At 35.0% G+C, this 20,162-nt stretch overlaps 2 protein-coding genes across 3 annotated transcripts; one reads left to right on the top strand and one right to left on the bottom strand.

Moving 5' to 3' along the window:
- Positions 1–4,906: 4,906 nt before the first annotated feature.
- Positions 4,907–8,560, top strand: LOC132187423 (probable vacuolar amino acid transporter YPQ3). Of its 2 annotated transcripts, none has more exons than XM_059601727.1 (12): positions 4,907–5,178; positions 5,284–5,326; positions 5,560–5,586; positions 6,604–6,702; positions 6,908–7,011; positions 7,134–7,296; positions 7,394–7,495; positions 7,577–7,669; positions 7,798–7,818; positions 7,930–7,988; positions 8,086–8,176; positions 8,290–8,560. In XM_059601727.1, the coding sequence occupies exons 1-12, from the start codon at positions 4,955–4,957 to the stop codon at positions 8,386–8,388; spliced, it is 1,125 nt and encodes a 374-aa protein (XP_059457710.1). In that variant the 5' UTR covers positions 4,907–4,954; the 3' UTR covers positions 8,389–8,560. The 2 variants fall into 2 exon arrangements, with proteins under 2 accessions (XP_059457710.1, XP_059457711.1); XM_059601728.1 differs by having other exon boundaries at positions 4,923–5,170.
- Positions 8,561–15,635: 7,075 nt separating this feature from the next.
- LOC132187208 (probable galacturonosyltransferase-like 1) lies at positions 15,636–16,928 on the bottom strand. Its single transcript, XM_059601443.1, has one exon. The coding sequence runs from the start codon at positions 16,878–16,880 to the stop codon at positions 15,828–15,830; it is 1,053 nt and encodes a 350-aa protein (XP_059457426.1). The 5' UTR covers positions 16,881–16,928; the 3' UTR covers positions 15,636–15,827.
- Positions 16,929–20,162: the final 3,234 nt, after the last annotated feature.

The raw sequence follows: 20,162 nt of genomic DNA, 5'->3' as shown, positions 1-20,162 counted from the left end.
AAGAGATTTATTTACCTTAATTTATGAGATTTTTTTGAAAGGGAATCCATATCAGTCTCATTCATAGAAATTATCATGAACATAAAGCTCTTATAAGTAACCATAGCTAAAGGTACGAGGTTACAAGCGTCACAGATGACGTATTACATTCCAGACCCAAAACTAATCCACTAACCCATTACTAATCTACATATTAAAAAACAGATATATGTCAAACAAACTCAAACTAATGCATAGGTAGTGCTTATTCTTTGGAATTGAGGGTAAACAAAACCCTAACCGAAACTCTTCCTCCTCTACTTGAAAGCCAGGATAACGTTCACATCCACAACCCAAAGGTCTGGACCATAGCAAATAACCCAGAGGACATCACACATGCAGATCGAGAGGGGAAAAAGCCTTATTACAAGCAAAAACAGGAAATAAAAGCGTACATGGAAATAAAGGGACTAAAACAAAAATACAAACATAATAGAAAAAATCGGACAAACAACAAATGGAAACCAACAGAACAAGGAAAAAACCGAAGAATCACACTAAGCGGGAAACGGCAACCGGAAGGAAGCCAACGCAGAAGGTGGCGTTGGAGCTCATTCCAGGGGGACACGAGGAAAGACCCGACAACAGACGGTGGGCAGTAAAGCGGCGCAGAGAAGATCGGCGTCGCACACAAAACAAACTGGGGGGGAGGGAGGGAGAGTTTGAGTGAATCCCCCAAGAGCATCACTCACAAAGTGTGACAAACAGGCAATGCAATAAAAACAACATACCAAAATACATGGCAAAAGATAGACATAAAGGAAAGGAAATAAAACAACCAGAAACGAAATAAAAAAAAAAAGCCGGAGAGAACCGAAATCAAACCACATCCAGAGAGACAGATCCAGTGCAAAAGGTGTGATGGGCACTGGCAGATCCAGGTAACAAGGTGGTGGAGCACAAGTTGAGATGGACCAGGCGACAGGCGGTCGATCGAGCAGAACACGAACCGGAGCCAAACCCGACCCAACAACAGGCGCAGCAGATGGAAAAGAGCGGAAGATCAGCCTCCAAAAAACCCTAAAATCAGAAAAGGGGTGGAGAGGGAGGGAGAGGAAGAAAACACTCGAAAAGTATGGAACATCAAGTAAATAGACTAGCTCTAGGGCGGGAGAAGAAGAGGATGAGGGAGAGGAGGAGGGATGGGGAAAACAAGGGTTCCCCCTCTCCGACAACACTCTCTACTAGAGATGAAACTCTAACGAGAGCGTCTTGAGACTTCCATTGTAGTGTCCCAGAATTTTCAAAGCTATTTAAATAGATTATTTTGATAATGATGTTATTTTAATATCCATTGTAGCTAAGGATTTTAATTCTTGGGAAATTTATGAGAGTGGTAATTAGAGAATGGTAATTGGTGAAATAATAGGATAGTAAATATGTAGCACCTCAGATTTTGAAAGTCTTATTTTAGAGATATTAATTTGATGCTATGATTATATTCATATTAGGCAATGATGTTAATTCTTGAGAAATTTATGATATTGTATGAATGGTAATTGGAAATTGGTAGGTAGAATAGTAAGTGGTAGGTGGAATAGTAAGTGGTAGGTGAAATAGTAAGTGGTAGGTGGAATAGTAGGTGGTAGGTGAAATAGTAAGTGGTAGGTAGAATAGTAAGTGGTAGGTGGAATAGTAGGTGGTAGGTGAAATAGTAGGTGGTAGGTGGAATAGTAGGTGGTAGGTGAAATAGTAGGTGGTAGGTGAAATAGTAAGTGGTAGGTGGAATAGTAGGTGGTAGGTGAAATAGTAAAATGAGGGTATAATTGTAAATTGAAGGTGGAATAGTGTTTGATTTTCTCCTATAAATAGAGCTCTTCTCCTTCACAATTTTCACCACTCATCTCCTCTCCCATCTCTTGCATATATTCTTCCTTCTTCCGCTTTTTGCTCGGTCTTTCTTCTTTCTAAGAGTGTTTACTCAGAACAGAGAGAGAAAGGGCGAGACCAAGCGCTACAAGAAAGAAAGAACACAAGAGATAGCGGACTTTAGAAATTAGTTTCAAAAGATATAATAGTGGTGTTAGTCATATTGGAGCAACTAGATTCCTTCATACCACTTCTAGCTTCAGTCTAGAGGTAAGTAAATTCACTACCCCTTCTAAAATTACTTCATGTCATGCTATTTATTCATTCTTTAGTAAATTGTAAATGATTATTTTATTTACGTATTATGAAGTTATGTTGCATGCATGAAGGATTTCTAAATGAATTATCTAGAAAGTTTCTATTTCTTTAAATGCTTTTTAAGCACAACAAGTTTATATTTGGAAAAGTTTCCATTTTAAGAAAAGAAAGTTGAGAAATGATGATGATTATAAGAAAGAAAAATGATGATAAACCATCCTACATGTTGCCCTAAGATGCATCAAAAGAAGTACAAAGAAAAGTACAAGAGATGAGATAAATGTTTATGAAATGAGGGCACATGTATGGAGGAGAGTATTTTTGGCCCCAAGATAAGTAAGAATGAGAAGAGTTCGGTACCGATACTCGGATGGAAGCGAAACCACTGAAGGAGGCTATGCCAGAAGGTGGTATTCCATCAACAGACCGTTGAGTGCACCAAGAAAAAGAGTTAATTGACGGTCGGGCATGGCTGAGGCCACAGTTCAGTGCCATGGTCACAAGGACCCGCAACCCTCGTGCACAGGGGTAATAGTGTACATGGGCCTTATTATGAGAAAATGATACTATATTTTCAACGAAGATATGTTAAGATGATTTACAGAGATTATTTATAATGATGCATTATGATGATGATTTATAAAGATGATTTACAACGATGATCTATTACTAGATGTAATAGTAAGTATATGTTACGGGAGATGCAACCGTACATACAGATATTATTATGGCTAGAATTATATTATTTGCGAAAATAATTTTCAAAACTGAGAACAAGGAGTAAAACTATTTATGGTTGTGGATTTTACTTGCTGGGCCCCCTTTGGGCTCATTCAGTTTTATTTCTTGTTTTCAGGTAGAAAGGATGCTGAAATAGGAGGCCAGAATGGGGTGGGAATAATTATTAATTTTCAAAGTCTTTTCATATCAGTGATTGTAATAATATGATATTCCGCAACTAAAGTTTAATGTTTTCTAATTTCACTTGTAATAAAATCTCTTGAATAATGTCTTATGCATTTATTGTATCTTTTAAAATCAAGTACTCTGATAAACCTTATAGATCTTTGCAAGAATTTTTGTTGTAAAAGAAGAAAAGTGGCAAACTCAGCCTTAACGGGCTGGGGATGTTACATCCATGGTGGCATGGGTATTACATGCAGCTTCTTATGAGATTTGGTTACATTTGAAATTCATCACTCGTAGAGCTTTATAAATAGAGCCTTATAATGTAGAACCCAATCAAATCAATAGGAAAAAGAAATGTAGCCTAAACTCACACATGTATATAAAAGCCTGTGGTTTGGTTTTCGTCTATTCCTCCACTCCAATCTCTTTACTACTCTATTATGACATTCTACAAATCAATTCAAAATAGTCTCCATTTTTTTGTCTTGATATTCTTTTCTAATTTGTTTTTATTTTTCTCGATTACAGTTTCTGATTTGACTAATTTCCATATTTTATTCCATAATAGTCAACTCTTTAATAGTTTAACACTTTAACTCATGGTAAAACCTCCCCCTTCGACCCGCTCTCGATCAAGTCCATTGATTTATGGGTCTCGGACCATCTTCACCAGTGCAGAGCAAATGACACGATAGATCAAGGCATCCTACCCCTAAAACATGCCCATAACATTTGTATTAAATACAGTACCCCTTGATTGCGTTTGTTTTATGGGAAAAGTTTGGGAAAATACCTAATTCCGGGAATTCCCATTTTCTAATGCTCATGAAATAGTTGAAATTTAAAGTTGCCGCTTAGTAAGAAATATTGAAAATGAGATCATGAAGTTTCAAAAGGTAAATCTCTAAAGTTAAGCATAAATCATATATATTAATTAACTGGAATTGAACTCATTAGTGTGAGACATCTACACATATTTAATTGTTTATATATATTATGCATATCCCATAGTCGGGTAGTGCACAAGTTGCAATAAAAAGAGTGTAAAGTGGATGACTTGACTAAGACTCATGTTTTAACATATATTAATGAGTCAAAAAGTCGAATTTTTTTTACCATCAGCTGCCCTTGATTTTTCAATTAAGGCACTTAAAATTACAAATTAAGAGTACTGCCATTTGCCAAGTCACATCGTTTATTAAGGCCCGTTAAATTTAATTTTCATTAGTAAAATGATTAAATAAAAATTTTGAATTGTCAATTTAATTTAAAATTTGTAAATCATAATTACTCCTAATTAAAATTACAGTAAAAACTATAATTACTCTTAACATTTTCCTTCCTAGAATACAATAATATTAAGGTAACGTTTTCCCGAAAATGTCATCATTTTCTGACATCGTGTTCCTATCTTCCTTATTTAACATATTTTTCTGAGCCATCTCCACCGTCAATTTCGATTGGCCATGGCAATTCAAAGCATCAACAAGAAGAATATGCGCATATCACACCACACGTACGTACATCCGATATTTTAGTTTCATTGCCTCTGGCATAGAGACACAAGATACATGCAATAAGTCATCAATTTTTTTATTTTTTATTTTTTATTTTTTGCTACTCTCCTAACCAGATAAAATATGTGGTGTGGAGTATGGGAAGACAGAATATGCGTACCACATGATAGCTTTGCTTACTTTTAATAATTTACATTTAGCCCATAAAAACGACAAGACTCGACTTGAGAGATACCTTTATGGCTTTGTTGTATATTAGTCACGGTAGTTAATTTGTTTTTAGTACATAAATTCAGGGATATACATTGGCTTTAAAAGTATCGCCTACCTTCCCCACTAAAACACCACAAGAGAGAAAGAGAATGCAGCTCTCTTACTGTGTAAGAGAGAAAAAGCCCTGCGTGGGCTGGGTTGAGAAATATTTTAAAGACTGCCTTTGCAATCTGAAAGATGAATTTTCCTTCGGTTTTGGGCTTGCTAGTCTTGTCTTCTGGGGAGTGGCAGAAATCCCTCAAATCGTCACCAACTTCCAGACCAAGTCTGGCCATGGAGTTTCTCTTGCTTTTCTACTCACTTGGGTTGTTGGGTTTGTTCTCTTCTCCCACTCTACCCCCTTGGGCACTCAGAACCATGCATATACATACAGCTTTTTTTTAAAAAAATAATGTTTTTGCTTATGTTCTTGACGCAGTGATGTTTTCAATCTGGTGGGTTGTCTTCTGGAACCAGCAACGGTGAGCATGCTGTTTTTTTTTATTTTTTTTTATCTTGTTTGGTGGTCCAGTTTTGGTTGGCTCTGGTAACTGTGCAATATCTTTAATTTTATCAAAATGCACTCTAGCTATCAGCCTCTGTACTATTTTGGTTCCTCATACTTAACCAATTTCTTCCTTTTTTTTCTTGTTTTTTTTTTAACCCCCTAAAGAAAATAGAATAATCATTTGAATTTCTCTTGCTTTTGATGCAGCTGCCTACCCAGTACTACACGGCTCTGGTAATACCACTATTTGGCTTGGTTATGCATTTTTGTGTTGGATAATTGGATTACGATGCAATTGGTGGTTCCAAGGGCACTGACATAACTTTAAGGTTGCAACATGGGTAGGTAGGTCCGGCTGGAAAGAAGGCAACCTTGTAATTAAGGTTTTGAGTAGGCCCAAGCTCAATTCCAACCCGACTTTGCCGGCTAGGCTAGGGTTATTTGGTCGGATTGAGATTTTGTACAATAATTTCATGTGGTTCGAGTTGTTTGGAAGTGGTCGAACTAATTTTTAGCCATTAAAATAGTTCGGCCATTATCAACAGAATAGGATCTTTTCTATTTCTTTTGAACCGGAAAATATTCAGTTAGTTGTAGTGAGCGATATTTTTATCCTCTCAAAAAATAAAAAGACAAAAATATCCCTCCACTATAACTAATTGAATATTTTCCAATTCACCTGAAATAATTCTGTTCCCATCAACCGTTTATAGTGATCAAATGAAATAATTCGGCCTCTTCAAAGAGGCCAGCTTTCCTATGTGCTATCACGAGCCGTTTATTTCATTTGATGAAATCAATAGTTATATATTGCACGCGGACGCCGATCCTAGCCTATCCTTTGGACCAGCCCCCAAGTTGCAATCTTAACTTTTGTGATGCATACATATAATATAACATTATATTATGACTTTGGAATCTTGGGGTCTATTTGGTAAAAATTTCTGACACTGTAATTTTGTTTTTAAATATGATCACTTAATCAAACATATCTTAGGATGTGATCTGCCAGATCACTGCTACTATGGCATCTTTTTTACAATTTTTTTTACTATTATTTTGTAAAAATATTTACCAATTATTTTGCTTCAAAATTATACTTTGTAGACCCCACATACAACTCATTTTTTCAAAAAAAAAATCCCTGCCGATCGAGTCAATTTTCAGTTTTTACTCTTCTCAAAACTTTTCCAGGCCTTGTTGTCTTACTAATGTTTTGATTATATTATTATTGTTGTTTGTTTGTTGCAGCTTTACACGACCAGTACTGTAGTCTTAGTAGTGCAGAGCGTATACTATGACTACATCTGTAGATGGTTAAAGTGCAGAAAGATCGATGTTTCCCATACGGTACTGTTTAATTTCCTTCAACTTTTAATCTACTAAAATGATAAATAAATAAGAGAAATACTAAACATTTCAAATTTTTATTCTAAAAGTTTGTTTCTAAATAACATGTCATCATCCTATGAGTTGGTAATACATTTTCTAAAATATATATCCATATTATGAAATAAGTAGACACAATAAGAGTTAATTTGCTCCATTATTTTAGGCGGAAGAAGAGAAAAAACCATTGAGACGTAAGCCAGTAGATTCTGGCATTGCAATACCTAGGCCTTCACCAAAAGCGACTCCTCGAAGAGAATACTACTATACGTACGTAGAGAATTCTCCTCTTTAATTACGTCATGTGTTAATTAGCACGAAATTACAAGGTTAGTTTTGAAATTATCATGATCATGAACAAAACTATATATGTTTTTTCTTGAATTCTACAGCTCAGCCAGATCAATGGCTGGCAGTGGTACTCCTCCCTTTCGAACCTATCTCAGGGCAGCTAAAAGCGGCCCTTCAGCCATGGAACTCAACTGTGATTCGTCATCTGATGACGAGGCAGCTACAACGCAGTCGATTAGCCAGCCTAGGCCTATACCAAGAGCGGTGAGTTTAAATCACCACGTATTTTAAAAATTTAATCTTTAAAAATAATAATAATAATAATAATAATAATAATAATAATAATATACATGTGTTACAGGCAGGTTATGGAACATTTCTTGCAACATCAGTCAACTTGCCCCTACAAACCAAGGGTCTGACAGAAGCATACGTGGGACTTACTGGGAGAAGACTCTTGCATGTATGATATTAATTGAGATTATAATTACTATATGAATCATCAAATTTCTTCAGAGGATCTTACTACTAGGCCCTGTAACAGGAACAAGGGATGGAGAATGTTTACGGGCAATGGCTGGGATGGTTGATGGCTGCCATTTACATGGGCGGCCGACTCCCTCAGATATGGCTAAATGTAAGCATCATATATATATCAAACTTAAACATGATTGTTTAATTGCCTAATTTTATTATTCGTTTTTCTTTTCCATTAAATTATATATATTGTCTCTAATTAATAATGTTATTGCACATATTGGCCAGATTAAGAGAGGGAATGTAGAGGTGATGCTCTTACCACTTTCTTGCTTTTAAACTATATATCTTCAATATCTTGCAGTGATTGTTCCAATAGTTTAAGAGTACGTACCCTTTTGCTAATTTATGATTTTTCAGGGCTTGAATCCTCTCATGTTCGTTTTTGCACTGGTCGCCAACGTTACTTATGTTGCAAGGTTTCTCTCTCTCTCTCTCTCAAGCTTGATCTCTCTGCATGTTTATTAATTTGTTCTCTCATGTATGTTTAATTAACTTCGTTACTCTACTATGCAGTATTCTTATAAGAACCACCGAATGGGAAAAAATCAAAGCTAATATGCCTTGGTTGCTGGATGCTGTAGTTTGCGTGCTGCTGGATTTATTTGTATCCTTAATTTCCCAATTTTCCTGCACATAAATTATTAATTAACTCATTTTTGCACCCCCATCGTTATCATTGCATCATCACAGTTGTTAGACCTTAACGATACATAATAGATCATATTGCAGTATATCTATTATAGATACTTGCGAAGGACAAACTGTGGAGATTACGGAGATGACTATGTAGAAGCAAGTAAAGCTGCTGAATCTTAATTAGCCCGTATTTGTATTTGATATTTGCAAACCAAATATTGGACTATATATAGCCTAGTTTATCCCCACCACTATTTGTGCTTGTATTATTTGTTTGATTACCAACCATGTATTGTTGTTCCTTTCCAAAGGGCGAAATAATTGAATCCACTACTTGAATTGCTTGTATCTATTCACCAAAGATTCTATCTCAACAATTTGTTCATCCAATTTATAATTTGGACTACAAATCAAATGTGAGACTATTTTTATTATAGAATTCACATGTTTAAGAGAGGATAAGTTATTTGCAACACGTTCAAGCAAACATCACTTTCTCAAATTACTAATAATTCGAACTAAGAAATTATTGATGTTTGTTTGATTACCAACCATATATTATTGTTCATTTTTCAACATGCGAAATGATTGAATCGATTACTTGGAACTGCTTGTATTTATCCACCGAACTCAACAATATGTTGATCGAATTTATAATTTGGCTTATAAATGTGAAATAATTTTATCAAATTCAATACTCGTGACATGTTTGGATAGATGTCACTCTCATAATGCTAATCCGAAAAATTTTTGGTACTTTTCTTGAGAAAAGAATCAAAAAAAAAAAAAAAAGTATTGGTTGATGAATGAGTGATCTGATTTGTGGTACTACTAATTGGGGGTAAACTTTATCCTGTCTTGTGTTGATTTGACTGTGGTTGTGTTTTGGTTCAGAGGACGTACGAGGTATGTTTTAACCTTTTCCACCAGAAACAAAAGTCCCTTCCTTCGTCAGTTCATTGAACTTAGAGAAATGCTCCAGCTCAACTTCAAATGTTCACTCAATTCGTGCCAATTACGGATGAAATAACAAATTGAAATAAAAGTATATGTAATGTTTAATAGTTATTTTTATTGTCACATTAAAAAAAAAAAATTACTTAAAAGAGTATTTTTCTTAAGTTTATACTCCTCTTTGGAGCATTATTCTTTTTTTTTTTTTTTTATATATATATTCGCACAAAAAAAGAGAAGATAATTTAAATTAATGATTTCTGCTTTATTAGGCTTGATTTCAACCAATTGAATTATCGTTTGAAGACTTTCGGAGCTATCCTTAAGCCTGCTTTCGGTGTAAGTAGTAACATAAGAAATTTGCAAAGCCAGAAAAGTTTCATTTTCATTGTGTTTTAAAGCACGTGCACTGCGACAAAAGACACAACTAACAAGTTCATCAATTTTTTTTAGAAAAAAAAATTACTTTTGGTAAATTTTTTACTTTCCTCCTCAAGTTACATTTTTAACCCCTTTGATGCTGACAAGCATTTTCCTCATCTTCTCCTGTAGAACTCACACCATTTACATTTTTTTTTTTAACATAGGAGAAACTTTACTCAAATTAATTGCACGTCGCAAACACATATTGTACAACAATTTTTACCGTTAATCAAACTCTTACGGATAACTAACCCCACCCGCCAGAACCGATTATCAGGTAACCCAAGAGCTTTCACCCCTGACAAGCTAAGCCATTTACATTTTCCCAAACAAAAATCAAGTCGAGCAACCGTACATGTGAACTATAGTAGCATTTAAGCTATCATTTATCTCAAAAGCTAAAGTTGATTATAAATTATAAATTTAATTATTTAATTAATACTTTAATATGGATTACAATTTAATGTCAAAGTTTGAAATCAAAATCTTTACTAAGAGCATCTCCAAAAAAGTAGTCAAATCTCTAATAATAGTCATATTTGACTATTATGAGTGTTTTTCATCTCTAATAGAATATGCAATTTAACTTTTTTTATCTAGTGTGAACGGTAAATATGTTGATTAGCGTATTCACTATAAACTTTGTTTATTATTTTTTTAATCTCTCACTTTCTCCTCTTTTTTCTTTCACTCTCTCCCACACAAAATAATATTTAAATAAAACAAAGATTAGAATAAAAAATCTATTAAAGTGTATAAAAAAATGAGCAACTAAAGTGAAAAATTGTATATTTTTAGTAGCTATTTTGTTTACTTATTCTGGAAATACTCTAAATATAGTAAACATCATAATCAAATCTAAATTTTGACCATTGACCCATTACATCGTTATATATTTAAACTAGTGATCTTAATTTTATTAGGCATAATCCCAACCAGTTAGACTACCTCTTGAAAACTATTACATCGTTATATTTCAACAAATTACTTGAGCGATTTAATTAATTACGTGAAGGGCGAGAGGTTGTTTGTAGATGGATAAACTAGTCGATGAATAGAAGTAATGATGGGGACTCGGCACCAAGTTGGGCAAAACGTAAACGTAATTATGAATTAATTTCTATTTTTATGAAACGACAAGTCGACAACCCACTAACTCTTTTCTATATATATATATTTCAAATCATGTCTGAGCATCAATCTACACTCACTGGGCCACTATCATTATAAAACGAAGAAAAACGTAAAAGTTGATAAGCTTAGAGCACTACCAACATTGGTCTAGTCAAACGCTTTTTTTTTTTCTAATTAAAATTTGATTAGGACCCTTAAAATCACCTCCACATCGCTACAATGACTTTTGAGTTTGCTACCGTAAAGTCTCCCAAGATAATTGCATTATTTTACAATATATATGTGACGTTACTGCTATTTTCTTATAAAGAGTCGCTAACACTATACAATTAATTACAAGATGATCAGCACCAAACATAGTGTTTACATTCATTGACAACTCTATATATATATCGTTCAAAATATATACAACTTATTATTTTAATAAATACACTGATTGTTCTCAATTGGTAGCTTAATTAACTGAAAATCACGCATCATAAAGTGGAGATCACTAGTTCAAATTTTCATCTCTTATTTTTCTCTTCTTGTGCGAATATGTTAAAAAAAAAAGAAAAAAAAAAAAAAGAAAAACGGGCTCGCAAGCTCCAAAACTATGTACCTAATCAAAATGGCATTTTGGCCATCTAGACCCAACCTGATGATCTCTAAACCAACATCCTTGTTTGGGTCTCCAAAAGCGACTTCTCTCCAAACCCTAAGGGTCAAACTGACTGGCCCAATAACAAAAGGAAATGAAAAAAAATGGTAATCCATAACGGCCCAATAACAAAAGGAACTGAAAGGAGAAAGGCCCTAACGTGTTATGCCATTTATGGACTTCTTGGGCTTGCAGTAGGAGAGCCACAATGCCACATCGTCATTTGGAGCCCATGACAAATTTTTTATATTAAGCTAATCTTTTTCCTTCCTCCATTAAATGACTTATATTGATGTTGAAGCAAAATGGTCCCTACACAAAATAGAGCGTCATTGGCTATATATAGCTTAGAGGTTGAAACTAATTTGGGTCTTACTCTTCAAGGAACAATTTGGATTCCAATAACATGATTAAAAAATTCCATTGCTGCAAGCCATTTCAGAAAAATGTACGTGAAAATCATATACTTTAAAGATAAACGTCAAGAATTTTCTCAATTGGAAGAAAACTATACCCAGTGACTGGTTGTTGGCAGTGGCTACAAGAGTAATTGAATTGGATTGTTTTAATGTGTGGCAGATTTAATGAGAAGAAACTAAAATTTAGTTTAATAATAAAATAAAATACAATGGTATGGAGCATGTGGGCTAATTACCATGATTGAGTACAAGTGAGTTGTCACGACCCCTCTGCTGAACCACAACTAAAGGAAAAACTCTTTTCTGTGTAGTTTTGAATGCAATGTTACTAAATGATAAGATATGTTTCATCATTTGTTGGGCAATATTTATATATTAATGGCTTCCTAAATATGTCACCCACCATTAGGTTACGTTTGTTAGCCTGAAATATTGGTGATTCCTTAGAAATATGAATGGAATTATGCAAAGAGGTGAAATTGAATAATTATTCTTATTCTTTGTTTGTGGTAATACATAAATAACCAAATTTTTTCACTTTCATAAAATATTCTAACTCTAAAAATTATTTCCAAAAAAAAAAAAAAAAAATCTTAATTTTCAAAATTTTAACACCCAAAAATAGAAAATAGACTTTAGACTCGTGAACTATTACAACTTTCGCACTGCAACCAAATTTTAAAAAGTAATATCTATACCCCTCACACTACCACCCGTGTCAAAGAAGACACTCCATTTGAGAATTAGCGTTAAAATGAACGGAAAAATAGTCACACATGACCTTTTTTTTTTTTTTTTGGGAAATGGTATTCTATCCCTCTAGCTAGCAGGGAATCCGGGCAAAAGCATAAATCAAGAGCTAGCCAAGCCTAATTCCCCCCTCCCCCTTTTTTCCCCCAAAGGAAGGAAGTCCCGTAAGTTGGTGAATTTGGTCATAGAAATTAAACTACATTTCTCATTGCTGTCTGTTTCACGTGAATTTGCCTAAACTGATCAGTTGTAATATGGTCCATGGAATGGAACCAACCTTTCTTGAGACAGACAGAGAGAGAAACTCCAAACTCCCCCATGTTCCTGTCGGTCCATCAACTATTAATTAACAACTACAAATTAAAGGATTTGACCTGATAGGCAACTAAAATAATGTATATATATATAAACCATTAATGTTAATCATATTTCCCATGTTAGATCTTCCTATATTTATGCATCAAAGCTTCAATGATCGAGTTGACTGTAATGCACAATATACCATCTTTATAGCCATTGTTTAATTATATCGATCGATCTCACGTAATTGAAGCATCTATAATCCCATTAACTTGACCTTATGTAGTCTCAAAAGATCATTAATTATCTTGCAGGCAGAATAACTGGATGGTCGACTGAATTCCATGGGAGAGCCTTAGATTTCTCCTAGGTTTAACTTAATCAACGGGACAAAAACATGTTTGAGTAATTACATGGTTGTGTTTTCCAATGCACTACAAATTTCAGACTATTCCATGGAAATACTGGGGAATTAAATAAAGCATATAATTCAACGAGATTTCTGGCCATAAAAATGTCTTCTCAGCTCAATTGTTACGTTCCAAACAAGGAAAGTGGCTAACCCTTTTTAAATGCTGAGGTACTTCCTATTTAGCGAGCAACAACTAAGTTAAACACAAAATTATGTATTTTAATTATTTAAGGGTTAAATACTAAAAACCCTCTTAGGGTTTGGACACTTTATTTTTTTCCTCATAGATTTTGATTTGTATCACAGGAGGTACAAATCAAATTCGTTTTTATTTTTTTACATGTGGTTTTGATAAAAACCAAATTGGTCATTCCATCAATTGACCGTTAGTTGACTTAACGAAAGTCCACGTCATTGACATATAGACCAATTAAAATTTGACACTTGGCATAAGTGGCCATATCATCAGTGATGACGTGGCCACCTAATTACATTTTTTATTTTTTTTAAAAAAAAATTAAACAAAATATATTTTTTCAAAAAAAAAAATTGGGGGGTGGCCATTTGGGGGTGGCTCGGCCACCACCTTTGGCCATGGGGGTGGCCTAAACCACCCCCAGTGGGTACTGAGCCACCCCCATAGAGCCAAAGGGGTGGCCAAAACCACCCACAAACCACCATTGGGGGTGGTTTCGGCCCCCCCCTTAGCTCCATGGGGTGGCCGAGCCACCCCCAGTACCTATTGGGGGTGGTTTCGGCCACTCCCTTGAGCACTCTCGGCCACCCCCATCTGGCCAGGCCGCCCCCATAGCCAAAGGCCACCCCCAAATAGCCAAGGGCTTTTTTTTTTTCTTTTTTTTTTTATATATATTTTATAAAAAATAAAAAATTTAATTAGGTGGCCACGTCATTTGTGATGACGTGACCACTTATGCCAGGTGTCGAATTTTAATTGATCCACATGTCAGTGACGTAGATTTCCGTTAACTAACAGTCAATGAGTGGAAGAACCAATTTGATCTTTATCAAAATCACATGTATCTCCTGTAATACAAATCAAAATCTAAAAAAAAAAAAAAATAAAGTGTCCGAGCCCTAAAGGAGTTTTTAGTATTTGACCTATTATTTAATAAATATTTAAACAATTTTGGTAACGGAATAGAATTGTCTTTAGCCATACGCAGCCTTAATTTGATGCACGCTGCTCTTGTGTATTCGAATACTTTGTAAAACGGGAATACCACCGGCAACAGAAATATTATATATAATGTCTTTACCATTTGCAATTATTATTTTTTCCCCCCTTTTCTTTAACTTTAAAGGCATTCAATGAAGAAACAAATTTTAAAATAGAGGGAGAAAAAGCGAAAACGCGTCCAATTTTTTTTTTTTTTTTTAAATTTAATGGTATTTCTTGTCTGCCTAAATCTTGCTTGGATGCCACGATCTGTGCTTTAGATTGTGTCTTGAGAAAAAGTTAAAAAAGCTCAGAAGCAGTAGTTAAAATCTGACCAGATATTATTCATTCACATTGCGAGTGCATGCATGATTTTCGGACTCATCACCAAAAGCCAACGTAACTTTTAATATATGTCGCCAATCATTCCTTCCCCAATCACAAATACTTCTTCTTGTGCTCCCTGTTTAAGAATTAAGAGCCAGTACCATTGATTCCCTTGGACGAGGATTCTTCTATCAAATTTAAACAAAATTGATAATTTCAAGCAAAAGTTTAATTTGTCCAAAGAGATTTCCTTTATTAAAAAGAATAAAAAAGCCAAAAACTTACCTTTGACTAACTATACTTACAAAGAGTAATCATTTGGCGAATCCCCCAAATTAAGAAATGATTGGTTTTGGCCTGACATTAGACGCAAAAATGAAATTCCAAATTAAAGCAACATATATACATTTGCCTTGTATTCGAATTAAAGTTGGAAAAGATCGATGAGTTCAATTGATTGCCTTCATAAATTCATAATTGTCCAGTTTGATTTCGTATTACAGCTGAATAGGTACTGTCATTTGCAGAACGTTTTACATGGTAATTAATTAAATTGACCCCATCAAAGTTTATTTAAATAAAATAACTTAATTTGCCCAAAATCTAGCTACCAGCACCGGCGGTCTATTAATTACCCATTGATATATGTATATTGAGGTTTCTGGGTTCAATTCAAGTGCATCAAACACTAACCCAGAAAGATATCAGAAGAATGAAGGAATTAAACATGAAACAAATAATCTACTTGTCTGAACTTCATATATATAATGTAAGAAATGCAAATCATTTACAGCCAAAAGAAGAAAGTCGAATAAACTACATGACTCCTTCTTCCATCTTTAGTAACCTTAATTCTCATTCACTGTTCTCCCAGGAACAGAAACAACAACAACAAAAACAAAAACAGGCTTCATTTCTGTAAGATCTGTTAATGGCTGTATAATGTACAAAACGACATTCCCAAAGAGACAGAGAGAGACAGAGATGTTTAACACTTGGATTGGATCGATCCTCTCAAAATTTCAAAAAAATAGTAATATATATAAAAAAGATTTATTAAGTGAAAAATCAATTATACCATTTCTAAGACTCGATGGCGAACTGTGTCTGCAACAGATCATAAGGAGCCCACAACGCATCCAAAGGGCAGGGCCGGTTGGCGTCGAGCCTAGCCCATGGTTTTCCCTTCCCACTCCAATGCAAGAGACTCACCGGACCCGGATGCAAATCCCTACACAACCCACGAAAGTTGTCACCGCCGAGCCCGTGTTGGTTCCACCGGTGATCCACTGGAGCTATGTTCCCGGCGAAAACCAGCAAAAACGGTGGCAGAGAGCCGAGCTCGTAGATCCTCATCCGCTTCTGGAGCTCCATCCACTCCACTATCTTCGTCGTATAGTCCCCGGATCGCCACCGCTGCAAGTCGATGACCATCACGCCGGTGTTGAAGTAACACGCCTCGCGGCCTTCGAAGGTGAGGGAAAGAGACGGGTTGGACCAAAACGACGGCGTGAAGTAGGAGGTGAAGTTGGCGTTGCAGTACTCGGGAGCGGCGAGAACGGTCTTGTCGCCGAGCGGTGTCGCGGCGAGCTTTGCAATGTCGTCTACGAGGACCAGGTCGGAGTCGAGGTAGACGACGCGGCGGACACATGAAGGGAGGAGATTGGCTAGGTAATTGCGCGCGTAGTTGAGAGGGCAGTCGAGGGCTGCTCGGATGGAGGTGGAGATGAGGCCTGAGACGGCTGAGTGGTCGAAGTGGTAGACTCGGAACTTCAGATATGGGAAGGAAGCGGAGAGGGAGGCGCTGAGGAGATTGGAGGAGGAGGAGGAGGAGACGAAGTGGAAGAAGACGTTTTCTGGGCAGGAGGAGTGTTGGAGGACGGAGAGAATGGCGGCCATTGAGCCGCGGAGGTAAGCCGCGTCGAGAGTCATCGCCACGTGGACTTCCTGATCGGAGCAGATATACTCTGTGGTACTTGTTGTGGTGGTTGGAGAAATAGAAGGGCAGGTCGGGGAGTTGTAGAACTTGGGGGCCTCCCGGAATTGTTGGGCGGTGGCGGCATTGGTGGTGAGCGAGAGGATAATGAGGAGAAGGAGTGAGAGTTGACGGTGGCCGAGTGGTGGTGGTCTTGGCATGTTATGGTTGGTGTGCTGGTGAAAACTGAGATGGAAAGATCACGAAAGCTTTTTATAATACTCTCTCTCTCTCTCTCTGAGTCAAAGTAAAATATGTCAGCAATATATATATTTTAAATTTCATTGCTGAAAGCCCAAGTCATAAATATGGTAGCATATCGATTCTTTCTTGTATATATTTATTTTTAAGACAGCTAATCTGCTTAGACATAGTTGGTGTGCTTCGCATTGGTGCCACAAGATTACTGATCTACCTCATTTACTAATTCAATTCAACCATCAGTGATGAATCATCAGTTGATCACTACTACTAGGTGTCCTTTTCTTCCACATACACAACACAAGTAGGGATAACTACGCGGCATCAGTTACCGACATGACATTTTCAACTTAAGACACACGATGACCGATACAACGCTGTGAAAATAAATGGTACACATTAATCTTTTATTACCAAAGACTAAACTTTTTAAACAATTTTAAGGAGCTTTAATTATAATTTAACTAATCATTTTAAAATAATAATGCATATGTAATTAGCACTAATACTCCAATTAAAATGATTTTATTTTTCCTTTTTGGTAATAACTAAGAGAATAATGTCATATCTAAACATTGGACTCATGACTTACTGGTTATCAAATCCTGTGAGAATGATTCCATATATATGCTATTTCAATTGTAATCTCATTGTAGATAGATTGCTGTACACAGGATTATTATATTTTTAAATTGTCCCTATCCTTTTTTACCTTGAAAAAAACATAAAACAAAAGCACGGTGTACTTGTACCAAAAGGGGGAAAAAATGTGGCTGTAAGTCTTTAATTTGCACCGAATCAAACAAGATATTTTCAATATTTGCCTCTAGCTCCTCCTCTAGTTGAACCATCCACGTCTAGGAAAGCTCTTTGCTGCTCGCCTTCTATTTTACGATGGGTAAGTTTTACTTGGTTTTTTACAAATTAGGTTAAATGAGCCACCACGTACCCTTTTGAAGTGGATTGAGGTAAATATCTTTATACTCTCATCGACTAAAATTTGACTGTCATGTTTTGATAGAGCGGTTTAATATGTCTAATTTAGACTGTTTATTCTATGTGACTCACAACAAATAAAATTTTTAAGAAGTGGCCGAAACATCCTATAATTAAAGAGTTCGGCAACTTTCAAACTCTTCTCCTATAGGATTGGCTAAATTACTCGTACATGCTAATAACTACCTCTAATATTGCAAGCATTTTTTTTTTATTAATTTATTATCATGAATTTAGGACTTTCATTTATATTGTAAAACTGTAATTATGGATTTGCAAAAGCCCGTATAACATTTTTCTCTCCCTCGAATTAAATTGAATCTGTCAACGAACAATTCATAACTTGGAAATATTTCCTCCTCTTTGTTCCAAATATATTTGAACGTTTACAGTCATCTCATATTGATTCATGTCCCCGATTAATAATTTTATAATATAATGATTTATTCCACGCTCAAAAAATAACTTAAATTTGATCAATCGGAAATATAAGATTTATGAGAACTTATTTAAATATCCAGAATAAAAAAATTTCTATCGATTTAAAAAAAAAAAAAAAACCATTAATTATCTTCCATCAGTTTGGCCACCTCATCTGATCGTACGACCTGTTCTTCTAGCCTAGAGTTAATTGAGTGGAGTAAAATACAAGAGAAATGCTAAAGGCCCAACTTTTTTGCCCAACAAAAGTCCAACTTTTACCCTTTATTTTTTTTCTAAAAAAAACAAAATGAAAAATGGAAAAAATGTCTGAAGCAACCCTATCTATTTTTGGCCTTTCTTTTATTTAGTATTTTTTTTAAAATGAAAAATAGTATTTTTCTTCATAATAATGACATTTTCTTGAAAAAAATGACATTATTATGAAAAAAATACCAATTTTCATTTTTTTAAAAATACCAAATAAAAGAAAGACAAAAAATAGATAGGGTTGCTTCAAACATTTTTTTCATTTTTTATTTTATTTTATTTTTAAAAAATAAATAAGGCAAAAGTTGGACTTTTGTTGGGCAAAAAAGTTGGGTCCCTATCATTCCTCAAAATACAATGCCGGGGTTGCCACGTTGTGCCACAAAGGGACCAGAGGGACGTGCCTCCTTGGCAGGTCATCTTTATTGAAGGAGAAAAAGTTGACCGGTTGGTTTTTGAAGATTGAAAGAGACGGCCAAACCAGAAAAATAGTGGAAGCCTGCCTACAATGGGATCTAACTTCTATATATATTTTTCCTTTTTCATACATGTGACCTAACACTTTAATTCATTATCAAGCTAAAAGTTCTTAAAAAAAAAAAAAAAAAAAATTAAAGAAAATAAAAGAAGAAAGTTATGGTCATGGTTTCCATCTCTAATAAAGTATTTAAGAAATAAAGATTATGAATTTGAACTCTAACTTTACGATACTATTACGATCTTAAATGTCTCATATAACTTAAGTGTAATTTTAATCTTGTGTATATAATTTTTTAGACACCATTTCATTGTAAGACGGTTTTTAAGAATGAATTGTACATGAAATTTATATTATTTGGTATCAAAGCTAACTACCACTTTGAATATATGATAAGACACAGTTTGTTGTCGAGTCACAAAAGAGACGTCCTATAACTAGTTTCGAGCCATTGTAATTACCGTGGAATTGATTTTTTAGATAAGGTGTCATGAAAATGAGGGTATCATAATTATAGAATAAAAGAGAGATATTGTTATATATAGACTTATAGTCGGTCTTCCACCATGTTTATTGCTTTCAGTGAACTAAGTGCTGAATATTGACAATAAGTCGTCTCGCATTAGATAGGAAGACTATCTTTCCTTAAGATATGCACTCAACTGCAGTTCCATTTAGTGGCTGAAACACAAAGCTCAACCATATTATTGAATAGCATGTGCATCCCACATGCCCTTCAACCAATTGTTACTTTTTGTACAGAAAATGTGGGGAAGACATCTTCCATGCATTATTAAGAGGTGATCTATTGATTTATTTTTAATATGAATTTTGTGACGAACCAGCTTTTATTGCTTCTTTTTTGTTTTTTTTTTTTTTAGAGCTTATTGTTAGGCCAAACTCCAAATAATCAGTCCATCAAGAAACTTAGGCCCACAGCCCTTATATATATATATATATATTTTCAGCGTTGGTTATTTGTTCTATTTTTCTTTTTCTTTTTCTTTTGGCTTCATTTTCATTTTCCCAAGACTAAAACAGAAACCACTGAACTTTAACACAGTTAATCAGACCAAAG

This window comes from Corylus avellana, chromosome ca7 (genome assembly GCF_901000735.1).
Source record: "Corylus avellana chromosome ca7, CavTom2PMs-1.0".
Classification (NCBI taxonomy): Eukaryota; Viridiplantae; Streptophyta; class Magnoliopsida; order Fagales; family Betulaceae; genus Corylus; species Corylus avellana.
Note: the sequence above shows the minus strand (reverse complement) of the source record. Positions and strands in the feature narration are given on the sequence as shown.